At 36.3% G+C, this 27,319-nt stretch overlaps 1 protein-coding gene across 1 annotated transcript; it reads left to right on the top strand.

Moving 5' to 3' along the window:
* The first annotated feature begins 1,056 nt into the window (after positions 1–1,056).
* Positions 1,057–26,805, top strand: LOC106168416 (uncharacterized). Its single transcript, XM_087008774.1, has 28 exons — positions 1,057–1,220; positions 1,529–1,603; positions 2,096–2,154; positions 3,895–4,145; positions 4,545–4,685; positions 5,091–5,229; positions 5,698–5,862; positions 6,098–6,246; positions 6,704–6,909; positions 7,372–7,485; positions 7,762–7,875; positions 12,006–12,064; positions 13,647–13,897; positions 14,846–14,986; positions 15,434–15,572; positions 16,051–16,215; positions 16,474–16,622; positions 17,029–17,234; positions 17,558–17,671; positions 18,504–18,617; positions 19,064–19,177; positions 19,405–19,518; positions 19,916–20,029; positions 20,341–20,454; positions 20,665–20,778; positions 26,062–26,175; positions 26,338–26,451; positions 26,591–26,805. The coding sequence occupies exons 2-28, from the start codon at positions 1,543–1,545 to the stop codon at positions 26,803–26,805; spliced, it is 3,750 nt and encodes a 1,249-aa protein (XP_086864900.1). The 5' UTR covers positions 1,057–1,220; positions 1,529–1,542.
* The last annotated feature ends 514 nt before the right edge of the window (positions 26,806–27,319 follow it).

Raw genomic sequence — 27,319 nt, 5'->3', positions numbered from 1 at the left:
GAAATTTAGTTTATGAGTAACGTGCTTATGTCCGACACCTTCAATATTATTACATATATTATCTAACATGTTTCCATTTTACTTGGCAGTTAACTGAAATATTTGTACGACCAGCCTTAAATGAAATGGGCACGTTGATGCTATTTTGATTCAACGAAAAAATATGCTAAACAGTGACTATTTTGATATTTTATTTCATCCGCGTTCTACCACTAGTCAAACCCAAAGTACGTTATCTGCCAATTACAATATATATTTTTCCTGCAGTCGTTAACTCATACACTTAGACAAAATGTTGAAAAAAAGCTTAAATATTTTCGTTGTCGATTCCAATTAACTTTAATCCAGATTTTGAGCTTGGAAGAAACCGTGATTTTGATAATGAAACAATGAGATAATACATGTATATGTTTATAAGTATAATGAGCAAATGTTACCTCAGATGAATTTTAAAATAATTTTACATCATTTTCTTACCTTTTTAACTTCAGATTGGAAAGGGACGATATACCTATCAAGCAGCATTATAGATGCCCACAGTATTTTACCCCTTTATCTTGAGATTGGAAAGTCTCAAGATAAATTTTATCTAGTAAAAAGCAAATTGACAAAATACATGTAGAATGAACGATCTGTTCTTGAGTAATAAACTGTGATTTTGGGGTCCGACCTGTCAGTCCTGACTCAAGGCACAAGTCAGGATTTATATCGAAATACATGTATAACGTGACATGCCTACTATCTGCGTGTGGTTATGCTGATGTAATACAAATAATTTTGTTATAGATAAACAAGTTGGAAAAATATATGCACCCAGTTCAAGAAGAGACCACTTTCTGTTTCAATTCTTTGATGATGTTAAAACTCTCATTCAGTGAGAACATGTGTGATTGTACATTCCAGAATCTGCCTAAAAAGCTGAAAGATACAATGAAGATTAATAAAACGACATGGAATAAAGTCTGAAATCAAACTTTACGGTTTTTCCCAAATTCTTCGCTTTCAAATCAGTAGCCTTATGCCTTGACCCGAATATCTCAGAAGATGTACACTGAAATGGCAGATAACTTACCACAGAACTTCAGTTTGAGTTTATTCAAGTTATCGGCATGTAGGGAATTTGTCAGTTACAAATTTATCGCTATCTGGAACGTGTGGTACATTTTCTTTTTTACGCGATTATAAGGTATTCTGACTATTTTTTTCTCAACCAGAAAGAGGTGAGAATCGGTTTGTTCTATATAACATACTCAACTACTGGTAGTCTAGGGATATGTGACCGTTGTGTGGATTTAATGAGCCTGGGTGTAAAGTATTGAGAAAAAAAGCAACCACGTGTGTGAAGGTCACATGTAATTCAAGCATGGTTATATCATTTCTAAATAATGCTCTAAGCTCGCGTATTTGACTACGTACATTTTGAATTTCGACACATCGGCGTGTTTTACTCATGCTTATACGTTTTTTACATTTGTGATAACCGTAAAATGTATTCTTTGTAACTTAAAGGTGAGTGGTTTTATTCAAGCAGACCATCCCACGATGAGGTACAAAGAATTGGGATTGGCTGTTATCTGTGTGTTCGTGTTGAAATCTGTATGGGGTAGGTATGGAGTATTTTACTACTTTTTGATAGATGGGTGAAAACTTAAGCCAACTTGACTGGCATTTCTATTATGGATTCACTATAACTACTAGTGCTGCTACTACTGCTTTTATTTATATTATTATTATTATTATTATAGATTCGTATATAAATGCATGTGCAAATATAAATTTGTATATAAATCCGTAATAGACTATATTTTGTTGATGGTACGGTTAACTAACATCAAATACATGAACTTAATTTACGTAAAAACTAACTTCTGAACATTCTTTATCCAGGAAGTCGCTAAAGGCGGAATATGGTATAATGCATTTAATCTAAATTGAATAAAAGAATGTTCTGTGAAGTAGCTCTGTACAAAAATTCGTGTAATCCAATAATCCAGGATTAAAATCCAAAATAAGAGCAATTTATAGATGTGGTAAATTAACATTGAATAGTACTTTATTTACGAAAAAACTAACTTTTTAATATATACATTTTAAGGAAATCACTTTTGTGGATCAACAATAAGTTGGAAGCCGTCCCTTACTAATTACAGCAAGGTAAGACACTTCCCAAAAGGTGGACGTGAATTATTAACATTGAAATTGTTCTTCAACTTTTATCTCAAATCAATAATAATCCCAAAAGAGTTTTTCGTTAAGATTGCTTTCTGCACCGTGATTCTATTATAAAACGGTATGTATCAGATTTTATATATTTCCATTCTTGTCGTCCGTTTTATTTTGACTTGAAAGGGGATTTTCATATTACACAGAAAACTATATGCACATGGTGGTTGCTCTACAAAGTGGATTGTTTCATAGTACAGCACCAGTACGAAACAGTCAAAACGGAGACTACGATTGCCAGAGGTTATCGTAAAGATGTGTAAATATTGATTTTATCCTCTCGTCCTCAATATTGACGGTGTTTCCTATCACATCAAACAGTAACCGAAGGGGTTATGCTCAAAAGAATCAACATGATAAAACTTAAATGCATCTGAAACTAAATTTTACAACAACAAATCGCCACATCAGCTACAATTAGATTACACGTTAATTAAATTAAGAAATAATGATACCAATGCTTATAATAATAATAATAATAATTACAACAATTGATGCTGTACGCCTTGTAATATATATATATATATATATATATATATATATATATATATATATATATATATATATTGAATATACAAAAAGTGTTAAAATAAAGTTATATAAAATATGTCCAACAGTTGAAATGAACATATATAAATATTTAAAATGCAGTGTTCATTGTTGTTTTAAAAGTTACAAGTACATGAAATGAGTGAAAACAGTATGGTATAAAAAGGTTCTTATAGTAAATATGAAAATTATCAAACAAGCCGAAAAACTTTCATATCGTTAATTTACGGTCAAACTGGACGTATAGGCCCTAGGCCTTATCAGACTGATGTGAGTCAGGCCCGTAGCCGGGGGGGGGGGGGGGGGGTCGATAGAACCGCCCTTTTTGCTGGGAAAAGGTCCACTCTGGGTAAAATTCGATCTAGGTACATGAAGTTTTTATAGAAAAAGGTCCACTTTTTCAGAAAAAGAACCCCCCTTTTGAAATTGCTGGCTACGGGCCTGTGAGTAGATGTAGTTACTCACTGACCGATAGGTGGTATAGTGGCCAGGACCCTCTTATAAATGTCAGGCAAATCAACCCCCCTTCCATATTCATGGGTGTCTGGTGACGATTGATTTGTGTTCTAGCTTTGAACGAAAGTCACATTTAATCAGTACACTACTGAGAAAAATCCAAATGAAGATCAAAACCTTATAAAAGCTGAACAAATCGAAACACAAATACGATGACAAAGCAATGATGTAGCATTTTACTAAAAACACCCTTTATATAGATATGAAAATAAACTAATAACGACAATCACTCACCTTTTCTTTTATAAAGCTTTTTATGGATGTGTGTCACGAACATCAAGTAAATGGACTTAAATATAAGAAACTCGACCTTCTATAGGCCCAAAGTCACTGACTCAGCATAATTTGTTTTATAAGCATGTGATGGAGGGGTCGTAATACAGTACACATGAGAACTGAATCGAAAGGGCTCACTGTAATACAGAGAAAAAATAAGTGTTATCCAAAGTACTGTGTCGCCATTTTTTCCATTAATTAGCTACTTCGACTGTTTTGTTTGTTTATATTCTAATAATTTGTTGCACTGTAATATTTCTCACTAAATCCCCGCATTACATCCTGTTTAATTTTTAAATTTCAACCCTGTCTTCTTCATTACATGTCCAGGTTAACTTTCAATGGCAGTCTGCCTGGACGCTGGGGCGTGGTCCCTGTGGCAGAGGGTGTAGTGAAAGAAAAATTGGTACCCTGGGGAGCTCCAGCAATGGCCAGTGGAGCTGTTTGTCCGGCTGTGGATTCACTCAGAATTTAGCCGCCCATCAATACGTTGTCACTGACGTTAACGTATATGAATACTGGGAGCAAGGGGCTAATAGTTTCTCCTACACATTTCCTGACCAGGGAGAGTACGTTGTGGGGTAAGTAGTATGTCCAGAGAAAATTCTAAATAGACAGATTAGGGGAGGAGAAAGCATGTAACAGGGGTATTCCGATCAGCTTGTTGTTGGTTAGAGTATTATAATATTTTCTTTGTAAGTCTGAGTAACAATTAATAGTCCAATAGAAAAAAAAAGCTTTTTCTTTTCAATAATATGTGAATTGATATTTCAAAATCTCAAAAATTCCCTGTACTGCTATGATAAAATTAAATAAAATCATAAATTTATGGCCCTATTTATTTAGTTTATATACAATTATCAGAAAATTTCTCAACTTGAAGTACTGTGCCGTAAGCTACATTTTATTGAAACCTTCAACTGAGTTTTGTATTAAAGGTGTATTTTTTTATTTACTTATTATTTTTGTATTTTCTTCAGGTTCACTGGTGGCGCATGGCGCAGTTTAGACTATGGTTCTGGCGGGAGTTGGCGACTACAAACCGTACTCAGCCTTGGTAACAGAAGTGACACCGGTCATCCAAACAACAGTCCTGTAACTGCAAGTAAAGGCATTTATAGGTAAGCAGAAAAGCTTGGTCACTGGAAGCAAAAAGTCATTCAATATATCGGCGATCTTTGAGATCTTTATGCTGTTGAGATGAGTGGTTTATTTAAAGGTGTTGTTATTTACATAAGTTAATTATTACATGAAATTGAGTGCCTCTTGCGACAAGTGAAAAGAGGTTATATGAAAGAGCGAAAACAGTCAATATATTTTATTCTTTTCGATGTCAATATTTGAACTGTGGAACTGTTTACAGCTCTAAAGCAATCCTTGGGATAAATTCTAAAGTTTCTATACGTTAGAAAAGAAGGCATGTAATTGAAATTCAAAGTCGCCTGATTCATTACTTATATTAAAAAAAAAACATTTGTAGCGTCAAAATATATTCCTACGCTTGTATATCATTTCACCACTTTCAGGGCCATGTTCGGCTGCAAATTCCAGCTCCAGATCCCTGTGCAAGATCCAGACGGAGACGCGGTCCGCTGTCGCTGGGCGAATGGCACAGACGAGTGCGCCAGTGTTTGTCATTTGTTACCGAACGCCACTTTAGATGAGGTACCCCTGTTATAATTGCACAATAAATCATGTAATACGGAATAGTGTCACAATTTTAAGCCGTGTTCACAACAGCACTCACTTACACCGGTAACAGAATATCTGATGTCACCCAAAGGGGTTATTAAACCATCACGATTTCAGCTGGACCGACAAGTGACGTAACTGTTCGTCACCGAATTACAAGTGTCGGTTATGAATCAATGAATGTGCTTAGGATACGTGGCAATTTCCTAATTGTTATTTAGCAATCGCACGGGTACATTCTTGATAGCTTGTCGTTTACCCAACTTGATGATTGAAGATACCTGTTTGGGAACTTTATGTGCGACAAACTAACCTTGATTATCAAGTTATACACTTCTTTAGAAACTCCATGATTCACTTAGTGAACTGATTTCAACGACACCGGACATAGATATTTTTGTATATGTTCGTTTGCTTATGTTTATTCCTTTCGTCTTTCAGGAGACATGCACCCTCACAATTCCCATGGTGTCCACGGAGAAGGGGTACAGAGACGGAGGTTGGTATGCTGTGGCGTTGACTGTCGAGGACTTTCCGAAGACGACAATTGAACAGGGAGGCGTCAACAAAACATCTATCGACAAACTGAGTTCCATTCCCTTACAGGTACCACTTAAATTTAAGGCATTTTTATCTGCCAGACGTTTCATGATGGCCCAGATAATAAATAAAAAAGGTTTGGGGAATCGCTTTGCTCAAAAGTCAGTCACACAGAACTCTTTGTAGGCATTGATTTTATAAGCTATGAGAAAGAGACACTTATGTAGTGGTGTTATGGGTCAATTTTAGATGCATAATTCTTATAATCGAACTCTGCTGCTTTTTATGAATATTTTTCTAGTTTCTTATCACGACCCCTGATCTTGGCAACTGTTCCGATGCCCCGTCAATTCTGCAGTGCGGTGTTGACTCCGATAAAACTGTTTCTATTGCCCAGAACGAGACTTTCAATGGGAAAGTGTATGCGAAGGCCAAGATAAGTTCTACCCCGTAAGCAAATACGTTATGTCATGAGGATTTATTCCCATGTAGTATTAAATATTTATTTATCTTACAAAGGAAAGTGTAATACGCTGATATACTTTATGCTTTATAGAGGTAAATATATACTATTATTAACTTGTGATACTATATCCGGGAATCCGAGGTCCGTAAAATTTAACGGCAAACAACGTGTTGTAGGTCATTTTTTTACAAGCTTTATTTTTTAAATAGCAAAACATTAATTTTCCTGTAAACCTTATCCAAAATCGTAAAAAAATAAGTTCCATAAAGCTGTTCTATATTATAATTTGCATGCGATTGCATGCGATGTTTGGTAGTTTTGAAATATCTGTTACGCCTCTCTGAGCAATTTTATGTTAATTATTTTAATAAGGTTAAAACCTTCGATATCAGTTTATTTGGCTTAATTCATTCATTTATTTGATGTCTTTGTTATTCTCAGTATAACCAGTATCAATCTGGTCTCTCCTGCTGGCTTGCTAAAAAGCCCTTTGGCATCAGACGACCTCGGTAGAGCGGCGGTCAAGTACCTTAACGTGACGTGGACGCCATCTATCGACCAGACTGGCGAGAGCATATTGTGCTGTGAGGCAGTCGACTCGGCCAGACGACCCAGTTCATCAAAATGCGTCACATTCAGGGCAAATGGTTAATACTGATGTGGAGAAACTTAGTGCAGTTTTTTCTTTTTCGTAAAACTAGGGTTTATGTGTCATTTTGTGAAACAATTTGTGAAATTGTGAATTTTAAATTGGATCTCGTTTAGGGCAAATGGTACATTAACATAAGATGTAAACTCAGTGTATTTTTCGATCATAGTTCATTGTTTTGAATTTCACAAATTGCACATTCCATATAGTAGAAACAGTGAAATTCTGAGTCACAATGACTTTACAGTAACAAAAATAAATGACTCTTATATTGACTCATGCGATGGTTAACCCGACACATTGAAATTTTTGATATATTGGTTTAGATAAAATTGTCTTTTAACTTTAAGTAAGTTATTACAAAAATTTATCTGCTTGTTTAGTTCTCTTCTTCTTTTTTTGTATATTAAGTTGAACGCGCACGTGTTATTAGAAAATTTAAATTGTGTGTTTTTTCCAGATGATGATGAATGTATAAGCAACCCGTGTCAGAATGGGGGAGCATGTAATAACTTGTACAATAGGTTTGAGTGCACTTGTGCTGTTGGAACTACCGGTAAAAGATGTGAAACAGGTATCATTAGATATACACGAATCTAACATAGTAGACCAGTTCATTATTTATACATGTATGTCACTGCCACAGGAAATTAAAGCCAGAGGATTTTCTACATGTATTTATGTTTTCTGGGCAAACGATTCATTCAAAAAGCAAAAATGCAGCCTTTCCCATAAACTGTGATGTGGCTCATTATCATACCATTTCATTAACAGAATGTTTTTTAAAATATGAATGTAATTCAAGGCATATTAATTAATTATCTTCACTGCAAATTTGATTTCATTACAGACATCAATGAGTGTATCAGCAATCCCTGCCAGAATGGGGGAACGTGTGTAGATAAAACTGGACACTACGATTGCTTGTGCCCAACCGGTTTTAATGGAACCAAATGTGATATAGGTAAACTTAAATCTAGTCTGGTTGTCAAGTGTGTACATGTTCAATGGCTAGTTACAGTACAGTCGGGAATTCTCTTGTAAAGGCCGAATGCGCAGCGTAGCTTTATACCGTTTTGATATAACTGCAATGATTAGTGACATAATACACTTGACAGATCCTTGATTTTTAGTTCTCATTATCAATACCTAATATGTAACTTGGTACTAGCACCTTTTATTTAAGAATTAACTTCTGTTAACTGTTATTGCTTGGATTTACGGGATCCAACTGTGAAACAGGCACGTTAGTTATACTTAAACATACATAAGTACAACTGCACTCAGCCTAGACTTGTTAGACAGGTAGACACGTACCCATGTAACCCAATAAATTGACAACATCTTTTGATGTCGAAGGTACAGCAGAGTAAAGCAAGAGTTATTGATTAAATGTCTCAGCTTCATATTAAGGCAATATGAAAATAAATTTTAATATTCTATGGTTCCAGTCAATTCCAATAATCTAGGCAATTCAAATAGCCATCGTTCTGGAAGCGGTAGTACTGCTGATCTGCTAGGACTTCTCGGACTCCTTGGGTTGCTAGTGTTCATACCCTGTTTCATATTTTTTCTGTGGAAGCGTAACAATAATAAAAGGTATTTATTTCAGTGCATTACATATTTTGACTATTACTTTGATTTAATACAGTTTTATATGAAGTTGAAAGTGGTAAATACATGTAGCTCTTTTCATATGTAGCTTGTCTCTTGTTTAACCAAATAATTAATCCTTTCAAAATACCTGACATTATTATTTTTTTATTTAAAGGATATCCGTCTCTTGATATTTATTTGAATAGTACTATTGTAATTTACTATTATTAAAACTGAATGGGTATATTCATAGAAAGGTAAGGCCACTTGACGAGCAGCAGGAGGAGCAGAAAAACCCAGGAGAGAAGTACAAAGTCTCTGAAGAGGATGAAACAAGCACAAAGAACACGGTCGCTGCGGAAAATGAAGACAGCGCAGCAGACGATACTAAAAACATGGGTGCTGCTTCCATTAAGTCAGATGAGCTTCTTCTTCGCGCCTGAAAGTCAATGACGTCGTCAGAGTTATATTTGACTCCTGATTTTAAAGTAAACCGTGTAGAATTCAATACACATATATACGTTGAAGAATGTGGATGAGAGTTATCGTGGACTTTTATGTTTGTACTGTAGTTGTATTCAAACGTTTTTTATTTTGCCATATGAGGCTTTATCACAATCACTGTATTGATCTTTTAAATATAAGTTTCATAAATTGAGTTTAATTGGCGCATCAAGTAAAGACGTCGTAACACAATTACACACAATGTAATTTTAATTCAGTATGATGCTATAATCAAGAGATTGTTTTGATTTATAAGAACATCACAATTACAAATACTGATATTTGAAGTGTTTGACACCAATAAAATATAAAAAACAATTCAATAAGCAAAGCGCATGTGTTTGGACTGATAAAAATTACTGATGCGTTGGTGAGTACCGGACTGTTCAGACTTACAATAACAGACACTGAGAAAGGTCATGGTGTGACCGAATGCTTTGTTTCTGCTTTTTCATTTTGTGTAGAAAATGAAACTTTTAAACTTATGATCATTTTCAATAGACTACACAGGTGAATATTTGCCAGAAAATATAAAATGATACATGAAATGTTTAACTTTGGAATTTTTATACTTAACAAAAGCATCACTAGCATTCTCCACGTGAAAATTTTCCGCAGGTTTTTTTATCAGAAGTTTCGAGTGACTCAATCTCTTATAAGATTTCATGCTTTGTTATATGCTATTATGACTAGCAACCCCAAATTCCCGCCATGATTATTTACATGAAAGACCCTAGACTGGTGTGAGTAGATGTAGTTATGCACTGACCGTTAGGTGGTTTAGTGGCCAGGACCGCAGATCCCCCCCCCCCCCCCCCAGTATCTATTCATGGGTGACTGCATGGTGACAAATGCTTTATGGTCTAGCTTTGAACGAAAGTCACATGTAAGCAATACACAAAAGAAAAAAATTCAAAAGGCCAAAACCTTATAAAAGCTGAACAAACCGATACACAATTACGATGATAAATCAACGGTGTGGCATTGTACTAAAAACACCCTTTATAAAGATATGAAAATAAACTAATAACGACATCCACTCAGCTTTTCTTTTGTAAGGCTCTTTATGTATTCGTGCCACGAACATCAAGTGAATGAGCTAAAACCTAGCTAGGACTCGATCACCTATAGGCCCAAAGTAACTGACTGTAAGCATAGTTTTTCAAGCATGTGACGGAGTGGTCATAATATACATGAGAACTGAATCGAATGGGCACAAGGAGAAAAAATTTACTGAGCAACGAGAGCTTTTCTTTAACTCGGAAACCAGCACCTGTACTATACCCGGGAGTTAACTGAGCAGATATATACGTAGGGCCTACATGTAGATGCATGTATTGGAACGTAATAATATTGAGCTGGACATACCGTATGACCGAGTCCTACGATTAGCTCCTTGGGGTCAGTTCCTAGTGAAAAAACCTCAGCTTAATATCCTAACGTTTAGCCGATGCTAGTTTTGATTTTTTTCATCTTTTACCACGGAAACGTACAAATATACAATTTGGGGGGGCCGACATGTATATTAACGTAATAAATATAATTCAGGGCACAAGCCAGGATTAATAACGAGATATAACGTAACACCCTTACTGTCCCCGTGCGGTTATGATGATGTTATACATGTACAAGCGATTTGTTTGCTTAACATATAAGCAAACTGAAAAAATCATATGTAACCAGTCAAAGAGAAGGCCACACTCTGTTTCATTACTTGAACAATACAAAAAACCTCATATGTGGGAATACGTGAGACTGAAAAATACAATGATCGATTTAATTGTACTTTCTTATTATCCTCTTCATATAAGCTTTCATATGTTTGTCATTGTCTAAGAATATTTAACTGTAGGTACTTTGTAGATTGAGTTGATTCAAGTTACCAGTACGTGGGAAATTTGGTACGTAAAGAATTCATCACTATCTGGAACGCTTTCTACTTAATCCGATTATCTGGTTAAGTGCTTGTATACTGACGAATAAAATATTCCTAAACCATAAAGAGGCAGGAGATGTTTTGTGAAATAATATATAATCAGCTAGTCTGGGGATAAGTTAACGTTGTGTAAGTTTATATAGGCTGCAAGGTAAACAGAAATCCCTCTAACGCGATAACAAAGGTATCTTTTGACTCTCACAAAGTTGAATATCACGAAGAATAAACTAAGGAAATTAAAGAAATATATTTGGTTACTTGACAAGAATATGTAGCCTTAAAATGAACTGAGGGGTAACCTAAACAGAAATCAATACGTTACACTCGCACACTCAAGTCAGCCTTAACAGTACAAGCAATACAGGTGATTTAACCAAGGCTTATTTAAAATCCGAATGTTCATTTTGGCCAAATTTTTTTCCTGAGGTAAACGAAAATTTTCCCATACCAACAGTGGTAAATGAATCCTGTCCGACATTTTAAGTTAGTTCCTTTTTTATTGTAATTATCTCAGGTAATCGTCTATGGAGATCCCGTGGTTCGAAGCAAACACAAATTCCAGAATAATTGCGATAACCGCCGATTTGGTAATATAATAGAATTTTGAATTTTTCTATGAGTAGTTTACAATGTATTTATTGTAAAATATGAATCTCATACGAAGAGTTGTTATCCCTTTAAGCGCGCGCTTGAGTTGCGACTGCGTTTACTTTTTCATTTCGAGGCTTATTTTTTCAAGTGACGAAGCGTTTTCTACAGTATACTAAACGCAAGGCATATAGTTTATGTTGTTAAATGTGACTTGGTTATAGTCAAGCGGACCGTCCTGGGATGTGTTTCGAAGAATTGGGATTGGCAGTTATTTGTGCTTTCCTGTTAGAATATGTACAGGGTAGGTATATTCCAAGGCTGTTATCATCATCATCATCATTATTATTATTATTATTATTATTATTATTATTATTATATGAATCCGTCACAAAATAAATATTTCTGATGACATATTAGCCTCAATTTTCATTTACGGAAGAATTTACTGTTAAACATAATATTTTAAGGAAGCCACTTTTGTGGATCAACAATAAGTTGGAAGCCGTCCCTTACTGAATACAACAAGGTAAGACACTTGAATTCTTTACATCAATAAAATATTCAATTTCGACCCAAACAATAAAAAAACAACAAAACTTTATGGCAAGAATGAGACTTAATCGTACACGTGTGTGTGTATGTGTGTAGGGGGTAGTTTACCGGCTTTTGATATCAATAACTGAATTTTTCTAAGAGGGGTATTATTGTCCCCCAAATAAATATTGTGTGTCTGGTCAGACGGTATATAGGGTTTGCTAGAAGGATAGACGTCACTAGTGATGCGCATAAGTCACCACGAAGTGGTCACCCGAAGAAGATTAGTTCCAGAGACAACAGGTGTCTTCTTATGCTGTCATGGCGTAGGAGATTTGAGCCGTGCACCGAATTACATGTACGTTTGGAGTGGCAGCGTAATTTACAGGTTGGGCTTAGCAAAATAACTGTTCAAATAAAGCTTCATGCTGCAGGAATTCACAGTGGGGTTGCCAGGAGAAAACCGTTTAGCGCCTTGGTAGTTTAACAAAGAAAAATGACATGAACCATTGCATGCAGGGAAGGTAAGAACTAACGCCATTTTCATTTTCTGATGAGACCATATTCACTTTTATCAAAAGTGAGTGGACAAGTAAGTGTATGGGGAACATCATCCACTGCTTATCTGCCAGACAGTTCACTTCAATAATGGTTTAGGGGTGCATTGGTTTCTACTGAATAGGTGAACAGGGATTGACGCATGGTATGAAAGCCTGAACCATTACCTTTACTTAGGCATTTTGGACCAGCACTTTAACCATATTTTGGGATAAGAATCATCAATTCACTCTCCAAGGTGATAACGTCACACCCCATAAGGTCAGGGCTGTACAAGAGTGGCTTTACCAGTATGACATCGAGAGGGTGGACTGGCTTGCCCAATCACCAGACGCACACCTCATTGAAAGCCTGTGCAATGAGATCTGAAGTCAAGTGGCAACGGATTGCCCTTTTACCAGAAACTCTCTAATCCAAAATTTCTAAAGGACCTGTCCAAGGTAGCCCCCAGAAGATCACCGTTATCAGTCTATGTCCAGAAGATTGATAGCCATATTGGGATCAAGTGGCTATCTAGCAAAATATTTTTAAATACTGACATAATAACATGTGTTATGTAAGGGCAAAGCAATGGTCTGTAAGTCAGTAGTACATGTTCTAACCAATCAACTTACCAGATTTCAATTAAATACTAATTGATAACCTTAAAACACAGCTGTTGTTTACCTTTAAGCAAAACGGTGCAATACTTTTGTCACCCCTATGTATATTCGCACTGAATGGACTTAATGTAACGAAGAAATCCATTAGACGAATGTTATCCAAACTGCATAGAAAGAAACTGACTCCCATCAATTTTACATCTTTTTGATTATTTTGCTTTTCTGTTCATATTTCTTGGTCTTATTATTATACTTATCGTAGTTCAATTCTATTTCCTCATGTTTTTATTTTTAAGACATTTGTAAGTGAAAAACCAACCGTATGCTACATTAAGATACTTTTCGCACCAAAATCCCGTAAAACATATTCTTGGTTCTATAATTCAAACCAGCTCTTCCACATTTTGTGTCCAGGTTAACTTTCAGTGGCAGTCTGCCTGGAGGCTGGGTACTGGTCCTTGTGGTACTGGGTGCAATGAAACAAACATTGGTACATTGGGGAACTCTAGCAATGGCGACTGGAAATGTTTGACTGGCTGTGCAACCACTGAGAATTTAGCCGCCCATCAATACGTTGTCACTGACATTAGTGTAGATGAAAACTGGGAGCAAGGGGCTAATAGTTTCTCCTACATATTTCCTGATCAGGGAGAGTACGTGGTGGGGTAGGTAATTTGCAGGTACCACGAGATTAACATCACGTCCAGGTTATTTAATGATATGTAAGAGATATGATTTTGTATCAGTGGCACGTGCAAGTATAATATAATATAATATAATATAATATAATATAATATAATATAATATAATATAATATAATATAATATAATACGTACGATACGATACAGTATAGCATAATTAAGACATTGCCAGAAATGAGCTCGAAAAGATGACGGGATTTATAGGTATAATTTTTTCGCAGAAAGTCTTCCGCTTAAAAGTATGATTTTCTTGCAGGAAGTCTTCTGAGTATCATGTAATAGTTGCTACATATGGGCCATTTAAAATGTCCTATACTTCTTAAAGTTTATTGGATTACTTTTGAGCAACAGGACTTTTGTTGTCGTTAAAAGCTCTTTTGGTTGTTGCATCTAATAAGAGGCGGTTGATTTCATTCATGAAATAATCTACGGTTTGTTTCATACGTAAGGTTTTGTTTAATTGCAGCAAAGAAACAGTTCATTAATAATAAAACGTTATAAACAAAATGAAAAATAAGACATATGTCAGATTACAACAATTCATTAAAAAAGCATCATGGACTATTTAAAACAATAGCAGTTTGAAATCATTTACAGCTCAAAAGTGTTCTCTCCAAATATCTATCTATCTATCTATATATTTCACTATTAAAAATAAATTGATTTATTTAACATTTGCTTTAATGTTTTTCCATATAGGAGAAGTTAAATGATGATGTAATCAGTAAAACATTCCAGCAATATTTAGAAGAATTCTGGAAGTTTATACAAAATAAGCCAATTTTTCCCGTGTAAAATGTAGTTTGTTAGAATATATCAGCTTGAAGTGCCGGTACCATAACTGACGTTATAACCTTCAGTCGAGTTTTGTATTGAAGCCGTAGTTATTTGGTCTCTTTGCCATTCATATAGATTCACTGGTGGCAATTGGCGCAGTTTAGACTATGGTTCTGGCGGGAGTTGGCGACTACAAACCGTACTCAACTTCGGCAACAGAAGTGACAGTGGTTATCCAAACAACAGTCCTGTAACTGCAAGTAAAGCCATTTATAGGTAAGTGGACAGCAAGACCAAAAATAATGGCGCCAAGTTTGATAGCTCTGCGCTCAGTCTAACGCACATTATATCATTTATTACTTAGCTACCTGACTTTAGAGGTACAACCTGTAAACTCAGTTTGTAGGTTTTTTTTATATATTTCGCATGTTAAATAGTTAATAAGTTAAAACAGGACGATTTTTTCTGCAAGCCCTTGCAACTAAATATTCTGAATCAAAGTTCGGAACGCTCAGAGCAAAAACAACACCAATATTTTAGCATTTTGCAAAATTGTAAATTTGGGAGTCGGAGATCTTGCAGGAAATTGCAATAATTCTATAATCAAGCGCGTCTTACAGGAAATAGATTTATTTATTGTCGTATGTGTGTTTACTTGCATGGACACGGGCTACTTGCTACTTTCACTCTATTATTGAATATATAATTGTGCCCGACTTTCAGGGCCATGTTCGGCTGCAAATTCCAGCTCCAGATTCCTGTGCAAGATCCAGACGGGGACGCGGTCCGCTGCCGCTGGGCGACGGGTACCGACGAGTGTGCCAGCGTTTGCCGTTTGCTACCGAACGCCAGATTAGATCAGGTACGCCTATCGTGTTATAATTGTTCAATTGCAAAATGTTGGTAATAATGTGATACAGAATACTGTCACAAAGTAAACTTCATGTCCACAACTGGGCTCAGTAAAACCGGTAGCAATATCAGATTGCTTTTAGCCTGTTTTTAGACCGTCGAGGTTGGGGTATCCTGAGTCACCCAATGACGTCAACTTTCATTACCGTATTACATGTGTCGTGAATGTGCTTAGGATACGTGTCAATTGCGTCATTGTAATTCAGCAATCACAAGGGTACATTCTTAACAGCTTGTTGCATACCTTTCTTTATGATTGAAGAAACCTGTTTGTGAACTTAAGTGCGACAAACTAATCTTGATTTTCAAGAGCCATGCTTCTGTACGATCCCCATGTTCCACTTAGAGAACTGCGTTCAACGACACCGGGCAAAGATTTATTCTTTGATTGTGATCGTTTGCTAATGTTTATTCCTTTCGTCTTCCAGGAGACATGTACCCTCACAATCCCCATGGTGTCCACGTCGAACAGTTACAGAGACGGAGGTTGGTATGCTGTGGCGTTGACTGTTGAGGACTTTCCTCAGACGACAATAGTTCAGGGAGGCGTCAACAAAACACCTAGGGACAAACTGAGTTCCATTCCCTTACAGGTACCACTTCAATTGTTCGGCATTTTTATCTGCCAAACTTTTCATGTTGGCCCAAATACATTTTTTAAAAATGTTTTTAGATTCACTTTGCTCGGAAATCAGTCACAAAGAACTCTTTATAGGCATTGTTTTGATAAGCTATAACAAGGAGACATTTTTGTCTGTGAGCTATCATACCAGTAGCGGTGTTAATTAGGTCAATTTTAGATGTGCTATTTTGATAATAAAACTCTGCTGTTTTAAACTATAATTTTCTAGTTTCTTATCACGACTCCTGACCTTGGTGACTGTTCTGATGTTCCGTCAATTCTGCAGTGCGGTGTTGACTCCAATGAAACTGTTTCCATCGCTCAGAACGGGACTTTCAATGGAAAAGTGTATGCCGAGACCAAACATGTTTCTGCCCCGTAAGCACTTAAGTTCTGAGGTTTTATCCCCATGTAGTATAAAATATTTCTTTATCCTTCAAACGAAAGTGTAATACGCTGATATACTTTATGCTACATACAGGTAAATATATACTTTTATTAGTTTGTGATCTTTTATCCGGGAAGATAAGCAACGTGCGTTAGACCTTTATTTTTTACAAGGCTTATTCTTAATTTAGCAAAACATAATTTTTTTTAGAAACCCTATTCAAAACCGTCAAAGAAATAAAGATCCAGGAAAATATTCTATGTTATAATTTGTATGTGATTGCTGTTTGCTATTGAAGTAAGTATCAATTACACTTCTCTGAGCAATTTTATGTTTATTATTCATCTTCGATATAAGTTTTATTTGGCGCGTTTTCAAAGCATTAGTTATTTTCAGCATAACCAGTATCAATCTGGTCTCTCCTGCTGGCTTGCTAAAAAGCTCTATGGAACCAGACGACCTCGGTAGAGCAGCGGTCAAGTACCTTAACGTGACGTGGACGCCATCTAGCGACCAGACTGGCGAGAGCATTTTGTGCTGTGAAGCAGTCGACTCGGCCAGACGACCCAGTCCATCAAAATGCATTTCATTAAGGGCAAATGGTACGTTAACATAAAAGGAAAACTCAGAGAATTGTTTTCAATCAAAATGTATTGCCTTGAATTTCGCAATTGCACATTCTATATGGAAACAGCGAAATCGTGAGTCAGAATGATTTTTAATTAACATAAATTAATTACTTTTATATTGATCCAGTTTTACAAAGAGATAGTTACCCCACACATTAACACTTTTGACATATTGATGAAGATAAAATTGTATTTAATCTTTTAGTAAATTATTATATTTATTTTTCTGCGTGTTAAGCTCTTTTCTTTGCGTCTGAAGTTGGACGTTTTATTAGAAAATATTGTATTTCTTTCAGATAATGATGAATGTGTAAGCAACCCGTGTCAGAATGGGGGAGCGTGTAATAACTTTTACAATAGGTTTGAGTGCACCTGTGCTGTTGGAACTACTGGTACAAGATGTGAAACAGGTACTGCTTAACATACAGATGTAGATGAAGCAACAAATCAAAACTCAACCTGTTCACAATTTGTATGTCCTTGAAGACCCATCGGGCCGTTTAAACTACTATTTTTAAATTTTTTTCAGAAAAAAAATATGTGAAATAAGACCTATTCGATACAAAAATACAGGCTTCTTGGAAGAACTAATTTTTCCCAGCATTCGCCTTTTTATGTAGATATGTCTTGCCGAGCTACTTACCTTTCACAAATCAGGCCTTAAAACTATAAACACCCGCCCGCAAATCAGAGCATCAATGTCGCTAAATCATTCTGAAATATGCATGGCGTTCTAGAACTATATAATTTAATTTATAAAACAAAAACATCGAATCCATGTGCAGAGACGGATTGAGCAATGATTCGTTTGTAAGAGAAAATTGCTTTTCCCCCCAAGGAACAGTATCTGAACTGTACGACTTTGGACATGTCCCAAATTCATACTGTTATCTCAAAATATTCTGCAAAGCTAATGATTTTCCCCAATTTTAAAAGGAAAAAATGCTCAATTAGAAGTATCTGAGGTTGATATTTCCGACTGAAACTATGGCGGTTGCAATGTCTGGAATTACATTTTAGAATTACAATATTTAAAAAAAATGACGACACATATCCAATCCAAGTGCAAGAACTGTCCGAACAATGATTCGTGATAAAATAGTTTTTTCCTCAGGGAATACTTAAATTGTTGTGAAAATTCAAGATACCTACATGTATAGTTACTTCGCGTGCATTGACAGGCATATTCTCCAAAACCCACAACAAGTCCTTTGATTGCTTATTCGATTCCTTTTATGTCAGATATCAACGAGTGTATCAGCAATCCCTGCCAGAATGGGGGAACGTGTGTGGACAAAACTGGATACTACGATTGCTCGTGCCCGACCAGTTTTAACGGAACACACTGTGAAACAGGTAATCTTAAATCCAGTCTGGCTCCCAAGTGATCATGAATACAACTCCGAAGGCCAGATGCAATCGGGAATTTTCCTCTGATGGCTGCAGCTTTAAACCATTTCAACTATATGAATAGTAACATTACCTGGAAATGTAGATACACTTACTACTGAGTACATGTACATAGACCCTATATGAACGCACAATCTGCAAAAGTTTAGTACCTAATACGATTGTATTAGTTACCTAATACGATTTAGTACCTAATACGAGTGACTACGTCACTTTGTAGGCGCAACAATAATGTCTTTTTTTGTAAATTAGTTAGGAAGCGAAGTGTCTTTTAATTAATTGTGGCTGCTGTCCTTGTTGGGTTGACATATTTTGAAAGAGAAATAGGAAATTGAAAATTTCTTAACACTGGCTCTTTCCTGTTCACATATACAAAATTTACCACATTCCAGACGTTAACGAGTGTTTAACCAACCCATGTCAGAACGGTGGAACGTGTATAAACACAGTCGGGTACTACAATTGTTCTTGTCCAACTGGATTTACAGGAGACAACTGTGAAACAGGTAAACGTAAGCAAAACTGCGCTCAGACTAAGGGTAACTTTCCTAAAGATGTAGAATTTCACAGCTTCGTCGTAATGCAGTTTTAATAGTAACTTTGAAATGTCTATTTACGACGTTATAATGATTTAAACAGACATTTTAATGTAGCTAATCATAATGTCTGAAATGTAGTTATTGTGGTCACGGTGTAAGTCATTAAAAATTCTAATTTGATTGCTTTATTTCAGACATCAACGAGTGTATCAGCAGTCCCTGCCAGAATGGGGGAACGTGTGTGGACAAAACGGGATACTACGATTGCTTGTGTCCAATCGGTTTTAATGGAACCCACTGTGAAACAGGTAAGCTTAATTGTAGTGTGGTTGTCAAGCGAATACAAGTTCGGTGGCTAGTTCCAATCGGGAATTTTCTTCTAATGACCGAATTCGCAACGTCCCTTTCCGGTTTTGATGAATAGTGACATAATGTACTTGAAATATCGTTTTCCTGCATTCACTATAAGTTTCTTTATGTGTTAGTCATCCTCAGTTTTAATTCAGTGTTAAAACAAACCATCTGCAAAAGGTAAATACCTAAAATGTAACTCAGTACTCGCACCAATTATCTAAGAATTAATTTCTGTTAACTACTGTTGCTGCTGTGCCTTTTGGTATGACATATTTTGAGAAATTAAAAAAAGTAAATTGAATAAAACTTCACTCAGTCCTGTTCAAATATACAAACCTAACCACATTCCAGACGTTAACGAATGTTTAATCAGCCCATGTCAGAATGGTGGAACGTGTATAAACACAGCCGGGCACTACAATTGTTCGTGTCCAACTGGATTTACAGGAGACAATTGTGAAACAGGTAAACGTCACCAAAACTGCGCTCAGACACGATTTTAAATTCAACATAGACTACATGTAGTTAGACAGGAAAAAACACATCATCATGCATGTTACCAATAATTGCCAGCATCTTCAGATGTCAAAAGAGGTTTGTACATTTACTGGGTAAATAATATAAAGGTGTACAATTTCACAGCTTCAGAGTAATGCAATTTAGAAAGTAACTTTGAAATGATGCCTTTGTGATTTTTTACAGAAGTTTCTCTAATGTAGCTTTTGTGGTTACCGTGTAGGTCATTTAATTGCTAATTTTGTTGCTTTTCATTACAGATATCAACGAGTGCATCAGCAACCCCTGTCAGAATGGGGGAACGTGTGTGGACAAAACTGAATACTACGATTGCTTGTGCCCAATCGGTTTTAATGGAACCCACTGTGAAACAGGTAAGCTGAATGTAGTATGTTGTAGAGTGAATACAAGTTCAGTGGCTACTTGCAACCGGGAATCCTCCTCTGATGGCCGTGGCTTTAAACCATCATTAATGTGAAGAATAGCAACAGTGCGAAGAAATATGGATAACCTGCAGTTGGTTAATACATAATATGTTACTTGGTAGGCGCACCAATTGTACCATTTGTTGCTTTTCATTACAGACATCAAAGAGTGTATCAGCAACCCCTGCCAGAATCGGGGAACGTGTGTGGACAAAACTGGATACTACGATTGCTTGTGCCCAATCGGTTTTAATGGAACCCACTGTGAAACAGGTAAGCTTAATTGTAGTGTGGTTTTCAAGTGAATACAAGTTCAGTGGCTAGTTCCAATCGGGAATTCTCCTCATAGCCGTAGCTTTAGACTATTAGTAATGTGATGAATAGTAACATTGCGTGGAAATATGGATATTCCGCAAATGATAAAAACATTATATGTTTCTTGGTAGGCGCACCAATTGTCCCATTTTTAAGAGAAGTGTCTTTTAATCAATTGTGACTGCGGCCAAGGTTAACTTAAGCATACATAAGCATAACTCAGACAGGATTTTAAGTTCAACGTAGACTGGTTAGACAGGTAGGACAGACACAGTTAGACAAGTAACCAATTTAATTGCTAACATATTTAGATGACGAAGGGTTTGCAGAATAAAGCACAAGTTATTGATAAACACAGCACAAAAAGTCAATTTTCAGCTCTTTTACTCTTCAGGAAATGGATCTGAATATTCTCTTTACAAGCCTTTTCAACGGTGTAAAGCTCTACCGGAAAGGTCAGGGTCTACGGGTTTACTACCCTTTTATGCCTAAGCTTAAAATTGTAGTTGCACTTTTACTACGTCTTTCCGATCAAGTATAGGCGACTAAAAACAACCTTTTTACTTCTCCTTTCCGATCAAATATAGGCCATTTTTGACACGTCTTTATAACCCTTTTCCGATGAAGTAAATGCGATATGAGGTACGTCATTATAACCCTTTTACGATCAAATAAAGGCAATTTTAGGTAAGTCTCTACTTCCCTTATCTAATCAAATATGGACGTTTATAGTTATTTCAATTACTTATAGCACCGATAATGTTTCAAATTAATGCAGCATTTCATTTAATGAGAGGAAGGCTTGTGAGTTTTCATTTATAATAATTTATTGCAAAAAAACAACAATAACCATTACAATGCAGTGGGAATTATGTTTATAAAGCGCAACATAGCTACTATATTTCACAAGTGGAAAGTAATCTTATACTAATCTACTATTTTGTACACTCATTATACGCACACCCTAAACAATAGCGAATACCATTAAAAATAATTTTAAATTTACCTAGTAAAATAATTACGCAAATAAATACGAACCACATTTAAAAACGACTTTCCAGAACAAAATCTAAGCAAAAGTACAATTATAGAGAGTTACAGATTCATAAATAGTCAGGCTTTTTCCATTATTTATCGACATCTGGTAAACATATGATGAAAACGGAAACGACTACTACTTATCCATCGACTTAATGTATTTGCAGAGAGTGGCCGCTCGTTAAATAACATGCCAATTATGTGTGCCCTAATTGCCCGACTCCGTTTTAAAAATTACACTCATTAGGTATTTTTGTTCACATTGAGTAAGGCGATGAAGCCTAGCTTCCAAGGAAAGATGTAATATTGTCACCAAAACCCCTACAAAATGCGTAGGCTAAAGAAATAAAATAACATTAAAAATACGGGAAAATTAATAATAAGAGAAACGCAACACATTATGTACCTGAAATATCCGACTAACTTAAAGCATTTAATCAAAATCAAATAAATGCTGCTCAAATTCTAACAGAAAAATTTACTTTCAGAATAAATCTGTAGAAAATACAGCTATTTATTTCTTGAGGTGTGTGAAACGTTCATCTTATTTAGCGTGATTCGTGAAGCACCCCATTCACGCGACTTGTGAATGCAATTGTTTATTCTCAGCCCTTCGTGAAACGAAGACATTATACCCGGTGATACGTGATTTTCAGGATATTTTTAAAAAGCCTACTATCAGTGAGATAATAATACACTGTAATTTGTGTATTGATGATTTAGCTTCCCGCGTACTGTGGTCATTCCCCTCCCCAAGAGGAGGGGACTTTCAAGACTGGGCCTGAATTTAAACATATCAGTTTACTTGGGATCACAGCAAAATAAATATACAAATATATGTTCAAATATAAGAAGTACTGATCTCGTTGTAATAACAATATATATAAAAACAGTAAGTAAAAATCAATCACCGTAAAGGAGATATATTAATATTTTTCATGTTGAATACTGTTATATTATCTAATCTACAACTTTGGACTCTAATCGTCCTTGCGTGTAAATTATTTTCCACACATCAAATCGCCCTTGCGTGTAATTTATTTTCCACACATCAATTTGAGCACTTCTTTAGCCTGGCACACCCCCGCGTCAGATATTTCTGCCATTGCCCCTTTCAACGACTTCCCCTTGTTCAGTGCTGCCATCGCCCTTTCCTTTTTCCAGTGCGGTTTCTGTGAAGATATAACGAAATGATATCAAAATATAATGTGTAATAACGTATTAAACATAACTGGGTAAAGGGAACAGCATGTCTGACTAAAAAAATTCAGAGAAAGTATCAGGATTGAGAATTACAAGAATGCATGTAGCCTACCATTACAACAGACATGGAGAATGTAATAAAATCAAAGACTTGGTAATTTATCAACACATTGATAATCAATTATTAAAAATAAAAATAAATGAATATTATGAAAATAACAAAAGGAATAAAACCACTTACTGTCTTCATCCTCTCGTTTTTCCTGTACATATACTTTGTACTCTGTCTCTGTGGCTATCTTCACACCACACCACATCCTCCCCTTTGCAGTTGCGATTTAATATTCGTTGTTTAGGGGTGGTCGGCTCATGTCTTAGTTAAACTAACTCTTATCAAAATAACACGATCCAGGACTGGGCCCCTGGGGACGTGTGTTTTGACAGCGCCCCTGGTTAAAAGCTTTGAGATTGTTTTTGGGACGTTAGAGTTTAGATTGAAGTCCCTAAGATGCGTAATCACGTGTTTGTGAAGAGATGAAAACGGTGATAGAACGTGTCCGTCTTATAATTCTGATTCGAATTATGTTAGATAACTATTTATTGCCGTATTCAATATTATCGGCTGTTGTTTCACTTCAGTATGATGTGAGAGAGGTCTCTCGCCTCTGTATTTATTTGACCTGAAGGGCCGACTGTACGAGATACACACAGTGCGGGTGGGGAAATGAAAAAAAAGGGGGGTTGGACTGGTTGCAGAAAGCGCTTTTCGGTCAACAAGTGACCTTCATCAGCTGTAGAGTCCTGAAAAAAGAGGGGGGGGGGGAAATGTGCTTAAACAAAGAAGTGAGAAACCAAAACATTTGGTTTAAGCCTTCATCACCGCGGTTGGAGAGAGGCTACATGATAGATTAAATAGCTTATTGGCCACCATGCTGCTTGTTATACTGACCTCAGCTTATGAGTCATCTCTTGACCATCGTGTTTCAATGGTACTTCATGTGAAAACTGTGTTACTTACTGGTAGCAATCCCCATACAAATACAACCGAATCCGGCTGTCATCTAAAGCAGGCCTGTCCTTCTCTGTCAAAGCCCAGAACTTATAAACAAAATAGCCGTTTTTGACTTGCGGCGATTTACTTATTTTCATGTGAAAATGAATTTCTTTGAAGAAATCAGTATATTGCGATATGATACATTTTCATTAGCAGAAACCGTTTAATGTGCAGTGATTCTTCACTGTACGTGGTTTAACCACCCCCTTCTCTAGATCTTCGTCACCCACTATGAGCAAGATATCATCATCAATAGAAAAGTACTCCTGTTATATACGTGTTACGGCACATCATACTGATAATGTTTGCTATATATCAACACATTTATCGCTGCTTAACCTTGCAAAATAACAATGGTCTTAAAGTTATTCAGTTTTTCAAGCAAGGTTTTTTATGACAGCTAGTTTAGAACTAATGGTTTACTTATGGTTCTAGACATGGTCTATCGAGCGAAATCTTATCGTGGGATGTACTACGATCAGTTGTGGGGCAATACTTATTCATCAAAAAAAATTCTAATGCATCTCCAGTCAACATTGGTATTAAAGTATTTTTGTTTTCGTCTTTTAGCTAGATGAAATAATGAAGGTGACCGTGACGTACATTGTTGTTAGTCGGGCTTTGTTGAAATTTCCCGGCCACCAGCGCATAGAGTGAAACATCTTTATTACTTTTTTGTTTGTTCTCCGCTCAGTGTTGATTAAATATTAGAACGTTTAACGGTCACCCGCTGGTTCTTCCAACTCCCTTATTAATTAAATATTGGTTGCACCACTACACACGCTGATTCAATGCATAAGCACTACGTCCATCGGTGTAATAAACTTAAGATCTATTTAAACTGCCGCAGTCTAAATCGCGATCGACTAAGGAATCTTTATTAATACACCTTATTAATTGAAAAAATAAAAAATTAAAAATGCACTGACTGTGTATCATGATTTCAGTGAAATGATTCTTACTCCGGAGACACACACAAAACGTATCCTATAAAATCCAGATTGTAAACGCAAGTGTGATTAACAATTTCCATAGTACAAGCGACAAGTTAAATGGTAGTCAGTTATGTTGCTGCAACCAGAGTTGCATATCCAAGGCCGCGGCCAAACTTTTAATAATCAAACAGCATGGCCTTTGACCAAGTCTTATTCATTATAATTCATTGCAATCTTATGGAAATAATGATCATGCTTTAAATATAGACTTTGATATCGCTTCTAAGCAATCTGTATTAATTTAAAATGGTTTTTGAGACGACTGTGAATTGGACTGGATTTGATAGATCAAATACAACTTTTAGGGATAAATCAGCAAAGAGAAATGAAATGATGAATAACAAAATATGATAAGCCCTCGGGGGAAGCTTCCTCAGGAGAGATATTCTTATGATCGGGATGATCACGACTTTCGACAGTATATATATGTAGCGCACCTAAGATAATAAAATGGAATTTTGAAAGGAATTAACAATATAAATCTTTTAGTTCCATTGAAATCTCATGTTCTTAAATATCAGTCACAATCCAATAACGACCGTCACATAATACCAAGGCAAGACCCCTGCGGAAAAACGTTGTTCAGTCGCGAAGAAAGACGAACGAGATTACGCCTGTTGAAAGGCGGTGTAAAAGAGAAAGGGGTACTCTGCGCGGAAAAACGTCATTCAGTCGCGCGTTGTAAAGGCCAGCTTGCACTGTTCCGACGTCATTCCGCGGAGGCTGAAAAATCGGAAAGATTTGTTTTTGTGCTGTGAAAATTACACAGAAAATGTACAATTTCAGATCTTCATAGCAATGCATTATGAAAAAGAACTTTGAAATGTCCACATACGGCGTTCATGATTTTTTTTACCGATATTAAATTTCACAAAAATTTCTCAAAAATATTTTATTTACGGTAACGTATGGAAAGATTGCCGTTACGATAGCTAGTGGATTTCATTTCAGATATCAACGAGTGTAACAGTAATCCCTGCCAGAATGGGGGAACTTGTGAGGACAAAATTGGGTACTACAATTGCTCGTGCCCAACCGGTTTTAATGGAACCAACTGCGAAATAGGTACACTGCCGATTTAAAAATATATGCATGTACGTCTTGAAAGGTTGTGCTTTTGATCAAGCAGATTTTTACAGGAAGTTAACTTCAAATATCATTGTGTAATATGGGTACATCTATTACTCAAATTGCCATCTGTGAAAAACCTTGCGCATCACATTCCAGACATCAATGAATGTACCAGCAATCCCTGTGAAAACGGGGGAACGTGTATGGACAAACCCGGACACTACAACTGTTCGTGTCCAACTGGTTTTATAGGAGACATCTGTGAGACAGGTACGATGACTTCTTTCAGAACCAAATTGATTTTCGTCTTAAAAGAATCCAGCAAACAAGTTTTACAGGCGGTGTGTTTTGCATTTACACACGTATTCTTTTTACTTCAATGTGTGAACTTTTGCAAATCGCATTCCAGACATCAATGAATGTGCCAGCAATCCCTGTGAGAACGCGGGCACGTGTATGGACCGAGCCGGATACTACTATTGCTCTTGTCCAATGGGGAATACCCGCTTTAAGGGTCTGCCGCTAGATGGCGTGGGGGTGAAAGCAGTCCTTCTTAAATCTCGCAGAATCTCGCTCACGGCTTTACACCAAAGTTTAACATGGAGCGTGTGCATGCGTCGCTGACAGTGAACCAACTCAAACGCAATTTACTTGAATGTGGTGCCATAACATCTGGATGAAATTGTGAATTGACTGAAAGGTATGTGTTTTCTTTTCATTTAGTGCTTGAAAAACACGAATGCTAACTATTTTCCTTGAAAAAAAATCGAACATTAGTCGAGGTGTGTGTGTCAAATCTGACATGTTATGTACATGTAGACTACTGTAGGTACGAGTAGGCCTACGCTCATATTTTGTTTTAGTAGCACGAAAGACGAAGATTTTTTATACTTAGTACATGTACTTATTTATTTTCTTTATAAGGTTACCCAAAGAAGGTCCATATATTGGGGGCAAAGCCTGAAACTGTCGATTTCAGGACCCCCAGGACAGCCAACTTCAAGAGCAGGATAAAATGATTACTTCAGGAATCTTACCCGTCACTTCACATCAGCGGCAAAGAATGATGTAGCCACCAGTTATGCCTGCCCTAAAGCTGACTTACAGGCGGCTGTGATGGACAACAACTATTGCCAAG

Source organism: Lingula anatina, chromosome 3 (genome assembly GCF_051362555.1).
Source record: "Lingula anatina isolate TDL-2025a chromosome 3, LinAna3.0, whole genome shotgun sequence".
Classification (NCBI taxonomy): domain Eukaryota; kingdom Metazoa; phylum Brachiopoda; class Lingulata; order Lingulida; family Lingulidae; genus Lingula; species Lingula anatina.
Note: the sequence above shows the minus strand (reverse complement) of the source record. Positions and strands in the feature narration are given on the sequence as shown.

Excerpts from the sequence above, each read along its gene's own strand:
- LOC106168416 (XM_087008774.1), top strand. The coding sequence starts at position 1,543 with ATGAGGTACAAAGAATTGGGATTGGCTGTTATCTGTGTGTTCGTGTTG. Across the intron at positions 20,030-20,340 it reads AGGAGACAATTGTGAAACAG|ATATCAACGAGTGCATCAGC; the intron begins GTAAACGTCACC and ends TTTTCATTACAG. Across the intron at positions 26,452-26,590 it reads AGGAGACATCTGTGAGACAG|ACATCAATGAATGTGCCAGC; the intron begins GTACGATGACTT and ends ATCGCATTCCAG.